Source organism: Piliocolobus tephrosceles, chromosome 10 (genome assembly GCF_002776525.5).
Source record: "Piliocolobus tephrosceles isolate RC106 chromosome 10, ASM277652v3, whole genome shotgun sequence".
In the NCBI taxonomy this organism is placed as follows: Eukaryota; Metazoa; Chordata; class Mammalia; order Primates; family Cercopithecidae; genus Piliocolobus; species Piliocolobus tephrosceles.
In genome coordinates this window covers 48,524,655-48,536,832 of record NC_045443.1, presented here as the reverse complement: position 1 = coordinate 48,536,832, position 12,178 = coordinate 48,524,655, and the positions used below count along the sequence as shown (strand labels likewise).

The window sequence follows — 12,178 nt, the reverse complement described above, 5'->3', positions numbered from 1 at the left end:
AGAGTGCTTTAAAAAGTTCCCGAGTGGGCTGGATGCGGTGGCTCAAGCCTGTAATCCCAGCACTTTGGGAGGCTGAGGTGGGTGGATCACCTGAGGTCAGGAGTTCGTGACCAGCCTGGCCAATATAGTGAAACCCCGTCTCTACTAAAAAAAATACAAAAATTAGCTGGGTGTGGTGGTGGGCGCCTATAATTCCAGCTACTCAGGAGGCTGAGGCAGGAGAATCGCTTGAACCCGGGAGGTGGAGGTTGCACTGAGCCAAGATTGCACCATTGCACTCCAGTCTGGGCAACAAGAGCGAAAGACCATCTCAAAAAAAAAAAAGGTTCCCGAGTGGGCCGGTTGCGGTGGCTCACACCTGTAATCCCAGTACTTTGGGAGGCAGAGGTGGGTGGATCACGAGGTCAGGAGTTCGAGACCAGCCTGGCCAAGATGGTGAATCCCTATCTCTACTAAAAATACAAAAATTAGCTGGGCGTAGTGGCAGGCACCTGTAATCCCAGCTACTCAAGAGGCTGAGGCAGGAAAACTTGAATCCAGGAAGCGGAGGTTGCAGTGAGCCGAGATCGTGCCACTGCACTCTAGCCTGGGCAACAAAGCAAGACTCTTGTCTCAAAACAAACAAACAAAAAAAGTTCCTGAGTGACTGAATGTGCCCTAACTTTCCCAGGTAGACCGTGGGTTCATCCTTCTTTTGTTACCCCCTTTAGTGCCTAAAACGAGTGCCCACTCCAAGTTTCCGGATGATGGCAACTACTAGGATACACCAGAGATAGAAGTGTAAGATTAGGAGGCAGGGCAGATACCAGCAGACTAAGAAAGTGACAAATTAGAAAGGAGACTGGAGAAAATTGCTTGGGCCTGGGAGGTGGAGGCTGCAGTGAGCCAAGATTGCACCACTGCATTCCAGCCTGGGCAACAGAGTGAGATTCTGTCTCAAAAAAAAAAAAAAAAAAAAAAAAGGAGACTGGAGAGCTAAGAATAGAAAAAAGGACAGAAGAGAAAATACTAAACAAAGAAAGGAAAGGGTTGAGGGGAAGAGGCAGAACAGAAAGGAAGAGGCGACAACAACATAGGGCCTCAAGCTAAGTGTGAATCAGCACTTCAAGGCTGGGACTAAAATAGGCAACCGGATCCAGGGTTCTATAAACCACAGAGAACTGGGAAACTGATAATTCTGCTGTATCCTGGCCAGGGCTCAGTCTGTTAGAGTGGCCTATGAGAAAGCAAAGGGGGAACTGAAAGGGGAAGGCTAAAAAGGATGAGAAGCAGTTTTTCATGTCAATCACTGAAGACCAGACAAAAAGGACTAGGATATTAAACATTACAGAAGGAGAAACTGGCTGAGGCAGACCCTGGAATTGGCAGGCTCAGCAGAGGCCTCTAGAATACTCCGTGTGCTATAAGAGGCTGAGTCTGTTGCCATCACAGTTCCACCACTGAGGAGCTGGGTGACTGTGGGCAAGTCGTCAGCCCTTTCTGTGACTCAATTTCCCTATCTAATTAACTTCTAAAGGTTGTTTCTTCTCTAACACTACATAATTTGGAGACCATCAATTTCAGTTTGCAAGATATTGGCACTAAACAGAGTTTCTTAGGAGACAGTGGCTGGGTTGCATTGCTGAGGATGCCATGTAGTCCTGGCAGGGACACAGGTATTGGCCTCCTTCTGCCAGTGACACACCTGTGAGCATTGCCATCTACCCTCAGTGTTCCTGCAGTACTGCTATTCTCCATGCTTCTCCCCACTTCTCCCCATCCAACATCAAGACATTCCATTTTCGTCACCCTTCCAGGGCATCACCAAAGCTAACATCCAGAATAAACCCTAATCGCCTGGCAGGGCACAATGGTTCATACCTGTAATCCCAGCACTTTGGGAGGCTGAGGCAGGTGGATTGCTTGAGCTCAAGAGTTCCAGATCAGCCTGGGTAGCCAGGAGTGGTGGTGTGCATGCACCTTAGTCCCAGCTACTCCAAAGGCTGAGGTGAGAGGATCACTTGGGCCTGGGAGGTAGAGGCTGCAGTGAGCCCTGATGGCACTGCTGCACTCCAGCCTGGGCAACAAAGCAAGACCCTGTCTCCAAACAAACAAACAAACCCTAATCACCTATTGCCAGAAAATTTTGTATCCATCTCTACAAATGAATTAAGCACATTACATTATAATCACCTGATTACCTACCTATCTCCACCTCCAGACTTTAAGCATCTTTATTTATATACTTATTTGTATTTATTAATATTTATTTGTGGCACCATCAGGGCTCACTGCAGCGGCACCATCAGGGTTCACTGCAGTCTCTACCTCCCTTGGTTCGGGTGATCCTACCACCTCGGCCTCCATGATAGCTGGGAATACAGGTGTGTGCCACCATGCCCAATTAATTTTTGTATTTTTAGCAGAGACAAGGTCTTGCTGTTGCCCAGGCTAGTTTCAAACTCCTGGACTCAAGCAATCTGCCTGCCCTGGCCTCCTAAAGTGTCGGGATTACAGGTGTGAGACATGGTGCCTGGCCAGACTTTATTAAGCATCTTAAGGTCAGGGATTGCATTTTATTCATCCTTGGTTTCAGAACACCCAGCAATGCCTGCTACACAGTTGATCTTGAGTGCAGTAATGACTGTTTTGGAGAAAGAAGAGCAACACAATAGCATACAAGGGCCTCTAATTTTCTGTCAGGCCCCCAGCTTCCCCCTCCACTCTTTAGGAAGTGTTATTTTGACCTTCTTCCCTTCCTTGAGGAAATTTTACCTGCACCGTAAAATCTGAGTACGTGGTTCCTCCACGCCTAGTGTCCTAATCTCCAGCAATCCCCTCAAACAGGTCAGGGAGGAATGTTTTGGAGAACTTCTCCCTAGAGAAACAATAGTTGTCATCTCAACAGCCCCACCCCAATTTGCACAATCTGTCTGTGTTCACATCTCACATTCTGCATCCATCCAGTACACTGTACTCCAACTAGAAAAACTTGCTCTTCATCCCCGGCACGGGCGTCCATACTATCCTCCTCAGCCTTTTTTCAATGCGATCATTCCCTTGCCTAAGAACTAGCCCCCTACCCTATTTCTATCTCCAGCTTTGTTGGTCCTCCCTTTCTTTTTTTTCTTTTTTTCTTTTTTATTCACACGGAGTGTCGCTCTGTCGCCCAGGCTGGAGTGCAGTGCCGCGATTTCGGCTCACTGCAACCTCTGCCTCCCGGGTTCAAACAATTCTCCTGTATCAGCCTCTCGAGTAGCTGGGACTACAGGCGTGCGCCACCACGCCCAGTTAATTTTTGTATTTTTCGTAGAGACAGGGTTTCACCGTATTGGTCAGGCTGGTCTCCTGACCTCAGGCGATCCACCCGCCTCGGCCTCCCAAAGTGCTGGGATTACATGCGTGAACCACTGCGTCAGTCTGGCCTGTTTCTCTCTTTCAAGGCAGGATCGGGTGTCCTGACCGCTTTCTGCACTTCATCCCTACCAGTTCCAGGCTTAGCGCCTGCACCGCCACCTAGAACAAGAAACGCACTTTACATGGCGGCCTCGCATGCATACTGACAGAACCTAAATGTGTTTTCGATAGGGTACGTCCTCTCGCTGAGTGGAACCCACACCATTTTCTACCCTGCGGTTGCAGTTACTTTCCAGTGCTCGGCGTGAAGGGAACTGGCTTTCCGGAGCGAATGAGTTTGGGCCCACCGCTGAGGATCTGGTTCAGTGAGGCCGAGGCTTTTGGCAGGGGCTGGAGCTCGGAAGCTGGCTTCGAGCGAGCGCTGCCTGAGGGCAGGCCCCGCCCCCGCCCCTGCCCCTGCCCCTGCCCCTGCCCCTCCGAGCCGGCCCACTCCGGCTGACAGTGGTGGGCCGCGGGGCGGGCCTCATTGCTGGCCAGGGGCGGCCTGAAGTGGCTCAGGGCCGGATGCGAGGCATGCCGGGAGCCCGCACTTCCTCCTCGGGGGCCTCAGAAAACCACAGGGCGCTGGGCTAGGGCGGCGGCCCCCGGGGAGCCGGCACGATGGCAGAGGGCAAGGCGGGCGGCGCGGCCGGCCTCTTCGCCAAGCAGGTGCAGAAGAAGTTCAGCAGGGCCCAGGAGAAGGTAGGTGGCCGGGCCTCGCCGTTTATCTGGCCCACAGGAGCCGAGGCCTAGCCCAGGCGGGCAGGAGGGGTGGGCAGGGCGCTCAGGGGCCCCGAAGGGCCTGGGCTGACGAGAAGGGTCTCCCGCTCTCCCAGGAAAACGGAAGCGAGGAGTGGGCTTCCATGAAAACTGGCAGATGGGAGAGAGGTCGGAGACCGCCACCTGATCTTGGGCAAGGATGAGGGAAGCTGGGGAGACAAGTCTCTGGCAGAACCTTCGACAACCCTCAGGCTGACCCAGAAAAGGTGAAAGAAAGGAAGTGACGGCGTGGCCACCTTTGTATCAAGTTTTGTGCTAGCAATCCAAAATTGGTATTTGACAGTTGATGAAATTGAAGGGTAATTTTCCTCAGAGGGCAATTTCCCCAAAGACAGCGATGCAGCGGGATGCCAGCGTGCACCCCCCACCGAAGGCTGGAATAGTCTTGCATAGTTCTCCCCCTACCTCTCTCTGCCTGGCCTCTGGGTGGTGTTTCGGCTGATGTAAGCAGAAGCCCAAATCTGCTTCTTGTACCCTTCCTTTGGCGTTGGGGAGTACAACTCCCAGGGTGATGAACCACATCTGTGTTCAGAGTGTGTCCTTGGTTAGTGCCAGGTAGCCCTGCCCCAGAACTGGCATTTAGATAGCCTATCTATTACTTGCTTGGCAATCTAGATCATGGGGACATTCTCTACACATTTTGATGGCATTTTTGTTTCTACCTGTCCAGAATATTTTCTTTGCTTCTAACCTGAACCTCTGCTCTCCACCTACCAACCCTCTAGTAGACAAGGCGGTTTGGGAAGACATGTCAGCCAGAAGAAAGAGCGGGGGAAGAGAGACAAGAAGGACCTGAGATAGAGTTTCGGTTTGCCTTTTTTTCTCTCTCTCTTTATTAAGCCTACCCACCTTCTACAACGGAGAAGTTTTGGTTTTCTAAGAGCTGATGGACTTAGAAGCATTTGGATGAACAGCTCTGCTTAACAACTGAAATATCCCTATTATCTTCTAAAGGTGGAGCACTGGTTTGAGCCCTGGGAAGGCTTAAAGGCAACCAGCTCTCCAGAGTTGATTTATCAGCAGAAAACTGATGGAATATAGATGTAGCTCCTGACTTTAAGAGACCACAGTGGAAGGGAGGTTTTTTTTTCTGTCATTTGAGGTCATGTGAAAGAGAGGAAGAAAAGGGAAAGAGTTTGTGTTGCCAGACTTTGTTACTTCACTTACCCTAACTTCACCTTGATCCTAGTTTCAAAAAGGCTTACAAATCTGGTAGACCTGAGAGCAGGGGCTATGGGAAGGTCTAGCTAGAAACAGTGTGAACGAGCAGGAGGTACTGGAGGTAGTGAAGGCCACACTGTGGTTGAAAAAAAAAAACAAAACAAAAGCCCTAAAAGACAAAACACTCATGAATAATAGTAATTTTAAAAAGACATACAAGCCAGCCACAGGGACTCACTCCTGTAATTCCAGCACTTTGAGAGGCCAAGGTGGAAGGACTGCTTGAGCCTAGGAGATCAAGACTGCGGTCAGCAGTGATGACACCACCACACTCAAGCAGAGGGAGACTCTGTCTCAAAAAATAAAAATAAAAGACATACAATTGATTGTATTTCACTCTTGCATCTTCTGTCTTCATGTGGCCTCTTGTCAACACTATGACCTTGCTTTGGGCCTTCACTCCTTTGTAAGCATAGACTCCAAGCCTTGGCTAAATAGTGTCCTGCTCTGGGCTTCAGATCTTGCACCTGTAAAATGAGAGGGTGGATGCTCTTGATGAAACTCAATATGGTAAGAACACTAAATTGAAAAGGAGTCACATTTGACTCAGAGTCAAATACTTCCCAAAGAGAGAACCAGCCTCTCAGGTTCTTCTGGCCTGAACCCTGAGGAAGTAGAGAAAGAGGAGCAAACTCATATCTGCCATGGGGAATTCCCAGTTGATGCAGAAAACAAGATATTCTGAATCTAGATCAGACACAAGAGTAGGCAGAGGTTGAACTTGGATAAGGTGGGAATGGCCTGGAATGCCAGAAGGGAGCTCAGCTCAGTCAGCCTGAGGCCAGTCCTTGAGTCTTGGGAAATTATTGAGAGCAAGATAAAGCGGGAGAAATTTGCACTAAAATGAAAGGATTCCTTTCAACACTTATTGCTTTTTCTGCAAGCAGTTGGGTTGGATGTAATCTTCTGAGTAATAAGTAATAGCTAATGTGTCAAATAGCAATATGTGTCAAATATCAAGCACCTATTATGGACCAGAAACAGGGATATAAGAGATTATTGGCGGGGTGCAGTGGCTCACACCTGTAATCCCAGCACTTTGGGAGGCCCGGTGGGTGGATCTCCTGAGGTCGGGAGTTCGAGACCAGCCTGACCAACATGGAGAAACTCCGTCTCTCCTAAAAATATAAAATTAGTCAGGCGTGGTGGTGCATGTCTGTAATCCCAGCTACTCAGGAGGCTGAGACAGGAGAATCACTTGAACCCAGGAGGCAGAGGTTGCGGTGAGCTGAGATTGCACCATTGCACTCCAACTTGGGCAACAAGAGTGAAACTCTGTCTCAAAAAAAAAAAAAAAAAGAAAAGAAAGAAAGTGATTATCTCTCCCTTTACAGAGCCAACATTCTACCGATGTCATCTCCCTTCATCTATTCAACCCTCTAAAAGCAGGTTACTGACATCTCTGTTTTAGAAATAAAGAAACAAGGCTCAAAAGAGATTGGTAGGTAGCAGAAATATTACTGAAACCCAGGTGTCCTGCCTCTGAATCCTAACCTCACTGAGGCTGCTGCTTTACAACGTTCCTGATAAGCCACTCTCACATCTGTGCCTCCCCCACTTCCTGATCCTCTCTGAGGAACAGAGCTCAGGAGTAGAGAAACTTTTTGTTCAGGCATCCTCTGAAAAGCTGGGAGTGGAGGTCTGGTGACCATTAAACACAATAGGGATGAAACATTCTTGGTCTGTTTTTGATTTCCCGCCCAAACGCAACATGAGACTGAATTTAAGCTGACTTTATTGTGTGTGTGTGTGTGTGTGTGTGTGTGTGTTTTTAGTATGATACATATTCTCGTTTCCAACTACAGTACTGCTTTCACCATCTGTTTGTGATTTCTCTATGGCAAACCTCTCAGATCCCCCTGAGAGGGGGGGTTGTTTACCTCTCCTTTGTTGCTCTTCTCTTCTGTTGACATCTACTCAGCTTAAATCCCAAAGGGTTAAATTCAACAAATATTTACAGAAAAACTCCTTTGTTCAGGGTACTGGGCTGGACCCAGCAGGGAATTTAGGGGTAAGAGACACTCTTGCTTTGCCAAAAGCTTACAATCTAGTTAAAAAGATAAATAATAGGCCGGGCGCGGTGGCTCAAGCCTGTAATCCCAGCACTTTGGGAGGCCGAGACGGGCAGATCACGAGGTCAGGAGATCGAGACCATCCTGGCTAACATGGTGAAACCCCCTCTCTACTAAAAAAATACAAAAAACTAGCCGGGCGAGGTGGTGGGCGCCTGTAGTCCCAGCTACTCAGGAGGCTGAGGCAGGAGAATGGCGTAAACCCGGGAGGCGGAGCTTGCAGTGAGCTGAGATCCGGCCTCTGCACTCCAGCCTGGGTGACAGAGCGAGACTCCGTCTCAAAAAAAAAAAAAAAAGATAAATAATAATAATAATAAAATAACTGACCTGAGAGATGCAGGTCTATGGGAATTCAGAGGACAAAAGGATTGGGGAGAATCGAGAGCTTTTATAGTGGAGGCTGAATTTGAAATAGGAATTATGGACGATTAGTAGTTTTTCAGACAAGTGGTCAGAGAGTATTCTAGCTGACAAATGCCAGCATAAGCAAGGCATGGACCCTGGAGTGAGAAATACAGCTCAGCTGAAGCACAGGGAGTGGTCAGAGAAAAGCCTGGAAATAGTATATTAGGACCTTTTAAGGAAAGCTTACTTTATCATATATCCTAAAAATAAAGATTTCTGACCAGGCGTCATGGCTCATGCCTCTAATTCCAGCACTTTTGTGAGGCCGAAGTGGGTAGATCACCTGAGGCCAGGAGTTCGAGACCAGCCTGGCCAATGTGGCAAAATCCCATCTCTACCAAAAAATACAAAAATTAGCTGAGTGTGGTGGCGCGTGCCTGTGGTCCTGGCTGCTTGGAGGCTGAGGCAGGAGAATCGCTTGAACCTGGGAGGTGAAGGTTGTAGTAAGCTGAGATTGTGCCACTGCACTCCAGCCTGGGTGATAGAGCTAGACTCTGTCTCGAAAGAAAGAAAGAGAGAGAGAGAAAAGAAAGAAAGAAAAGAAAGAAAAAGAAAGAAAATTTCCTACATAACCACAAAAATTTACTGCACCTAAGAGAAAATATTAGCAAAATTTTATAATATCAAATATCCAGGCCCTATGCAAATTACCCCAATCAAGGGAATTAACTAAAATATAATAAATGATTATGGGAGAGGCAATGGTAAGGAACTGTAGCCACCAAAGATATATGTAGTAATTTTTTTTAGAGCTCTATTTCCACCCCAACCCTGATCTACAGAAAAGTTATAAATAAGCAGTGAACATTGGAATATTTTTCATACAGATTCACCAAGTGTTAACATTTTGCCACATTTACTTTCTTGCCTTGCTCTTGCTCTTTCTCCTTAAATATCTATATTCTAATTTAGCTGCCAGGCCAGGTGAATTGGGACAGAATTCTCAAAGCAGGATTTTAGGGATTAGCATTATATGGGTTTTCATTAGGAAGTGATCCAAAAGTAGAATTTATTCATTGTCTCAACAAACATCTGTTTAGCATCTGTACACCCTGTTCCCTCAAGGTCTTTCGTTGGGAAGAACACTCATGACATAGTATAAGTGCCCTAACATGTACCTGTTGCTTATGGCAACAAATTACCTTGGCCTCAGAGCACTGGGGTATGTTTCAGGGTGGTAACACCTTTTCACTTTCAGAGTTGGAAGGTGAGGAAGTTTCTCTCAGTACCCTCCACCCCTGACCACACACCCTCCAAGTCTTTTGTCCTTGAGCCTTTTGGGGACTGGGGAGATTGGTCTGCCCCAGTCATCTACACTGACTCTAGACTGAGTTTTCTCTTTTCTGTTTTTTCTATCCTCTCTACCTAAGAAGAACTAAATTAGGGGCAAAGGAAGGGAGGGGTAGCAGAAAGGAAGTTAAGAGCTGCACTTACTACTAAACAAGGTGGTTTTGCAACTTTCTGGTAGAGGACAGTGTTTTGTTAGCGGGGAAGGGTGGAGCCAGGGAGGATGGCAGACTCTGCACATCCAGGGCTGGGTGGCAAGTGAGGTACAGTTAGAGACAGACACAAACAGATATGGCCAAACCAAAAATACAAGCATTTACAGGCAAGGGAGCAAAACTAAACAGAATGACAGTGAGTACCTCTTGAGTGCTCTTTGTAGGGCAGCTCTGAGAAGGCAATTTACATGCAAAAATATTTAATCTTCCTGACAACTCCAGGAGATACATATTATCTAATAGGGAAAGGGAGTTCTGTAAACTGAGGCTCAAAAGGTTTAATGACTTACCTGAAGACTTACAGTCAGTAAGTAGAAAGGCCAAGATAGGAGCCCATATCTGTCTAACTCCAGTGTGCTTGATCTTATCCACTACATCAAGAGCTCCAGGAATGAGACACACACCCTAGATTAAGAATGGAGATACTGGCGGGCGAAGATGGCTCACGCCTGTAATTCCAGCACTTTGGGAGGCTGAGATGGGCAGATCACCTGAGGTCAGGAATTCAAGACCAGCCTGGCCAACATGGCGAAACCCCGTCTCTCCTAAAAATACAAAAATTCGCCAGATGTGGTGGTGGGCGCCTGTAATCCCAGCTACTTGGGAGGCTGAGGCAAGAGAATCACTTGAACCGGTGAGGCAGAGGTTGCAGTGAGCTGAGATGGCATCACTGCATTCCAGGCTGGGCGACAGAGCAAGACTTGTCTCAAAAAAAAAAAAAAAAAAGAATGGAGATATGAATCAGAGTCTCTTCACAGAACCTGCCACACTCCCCAGATCTGGGCAGTCTTCCATGACATTCAAAGCCCTTCATAATGAAACTCCCGTCTCCCTTTCTAGCTTCATTCCCCACCACTCCCCATAACAGCCATGCTGAACCAGCTCGTGAAGCTGTGTACTCCTATGATTTTGCTGATGCTGTTGTCTCTAACTGGAATCCTCTTTCTACTCCCACACTTTATACTCTATTTCTTTTTATTTTTTTTTATTTCATTTTATTTTTGAGACAGAGTTTCACTCTGTTGCCCAGGCTGGAGTGCAATGGCACAATCTTGGCTCACTGCAACCTCTGCTTCCCAGGTTTAACCAATTCTCCTGCCTTCAGCCTCCCAAGTAGCTGGGATTGCAGGCATGCACCACCACGCCCAGCTAATCTTTTTTTTTTTTTTTTTTTTTGAGACAGAGTCTCGTTCTGTCGCCCGGGCTGGAGTGCAGTGGCCGCATCTCAGCTCACTGCAAGCTCCGCCTCCCGGGTTTATGCCATTCTCCTGCCTCAGCCTCCGAGTAGCTGGGACTACAGGCGCCCGCCACCTCACCCGGCTAGATTTTTGTATTTTTTAGTAGAGACGGGGTTTCACCGTATTAGCCAGGATGGTCTCGATCTCCTGACCTCGTGATCCACCCGTCTCGGCCTCCCAAAGTGCTGGGATTACAGGCTTGAGCCACCGCGCCCAGCCCCAGCTAATCTTTTTTGTATTTAGTAGAGATGGGGTTTCACCATGTTGGTCAGGCTGGTCTCAAACTCCTGACCTCAGGTGATCCACCCGCCTTGGCCTCCCAAAGTATTGGAATTACAGGCGTGAGCAGCTGTGCCCAGCCCCTATACTCTATTTCAATCTAGCAAAATCCTACTCCAAGGCTCCACTCATTCATCCCATCCTGTATCAGTCTTACTCTCCTTCCTGTTACAGTTGTCACATATCTGGTTCCTGGATACTGAGAAATCTAAATGAGCAAAGCAAGTACCTAAACCTTAAGGAGCCTATAGTTTAGGAGAATAAACAAATAGAAATAATAAAACAGGCTGGGCAGGGTGGCTCACACCTGTGATACCAGCACTTTGGGAGGCCGAGGAGGGCAGATCACCTGAGGTCGGGAGTTTGAGACCAGCCTAAACAACATGGAGAAACCCTATCTGTACTAAAAATACAAAATTAGCCAGGCGTGGTGGTGCGTGCCTGTAATCCCAGCTACTCGGGAGGCTAAGGCAGAAGAATTGCTTGAAGCTAGGAGGCGGAGGTTGTGGTGAGCCAAGATCGCGCCATTGCACTCCAGCCTGGGCAACAACAGTGAAACTCTGTCTCAAAATAATAGTAATAATAATAGTAATAAAACAATAATTGAACTGTATACAAGATACAGAAGTTGCAAGTAATTGAGAGGGAGTGAATAATCGATCAATGGGATGAAGTGGATGTGGTTAAGTATCACAAAAGATACGGAGTACGAACTGGGTTTTGTAAGATACTTGCATGGCAGACAAGGTGGGGAAAGGCATTCTAGAAAGAGGGACCAGCATCTCTGACAAGCAACAGTATGTGTTATTCAGGAAACTAAAAAAGTGTTAGGGAAGGAGACCTGCAGAAAGGAGGAGTGTGAGAGGTGAGACTTAATGCAGGGTCCGATCCTTGGGACCTGCATGCATGCTAGAATTTGAACTATTACTTCAAGATACATATTGGACTTTTTATTTTTCTTTTTTTTGAGACAATTTCCCTCTGTCACCCAGGCTGGAGTGCAGGGGCACAATCTTGGCTCACTGCAACCTCTGCCTCCTAGGCTCAAGTGATTCTCCTGCCCCAGCCTCCCGAGTAGCTGGAATTGCATGTGTCTGCCACCACTCCTGGCTAATTTTTGTTTGTTTGTTTTGCATTTTTAGTAGAGACAGGGTTTTATGCTGTTAGCCAGGTTGGTCTCGAACTCCTGACCTCAAGTGATCCGCCTGCCTCGGCCTCCCAAGGCTGGGCACGTGAGCCACCGTGCCCAGCCCATATTGGGCATTTAATAAAAATTTGTTGAACAGATGAATGGGGAACCGTTAGA

At 47.6% G+C, this 12,178-nt stretch overlaps 1 protein-coding gene across 2 annotated transcripts in view; it reads left to right on the top strand.

Moving 5' to 3' along the window:
* Positions 1–3,844: 3,844 nt before the first annotated feature.
* BIN2 (bridging integrator 2) overlaps positions 3,845–12,178 on the top strand; it is a 42,253-nt gene continuing 33,919 nt past the window's right edge. Inside the window, exon 1 of one of the 2 annotated variants that reach the window (XM_023211089.2) lies at positions 3,845–4,077. In XM_023211089.2, the coding sequence (XP_023066857.1) occupies positions 3,997–4,077 (81 nt within the window). In that variant the 5' untranslated portion in view covers positions 3,845–3,996. The remainder of the gene's footprint in view (positions 4,078–12,178) is intronic. The other variant, XM_026454682.2, reaches the window with a different exon arrangement.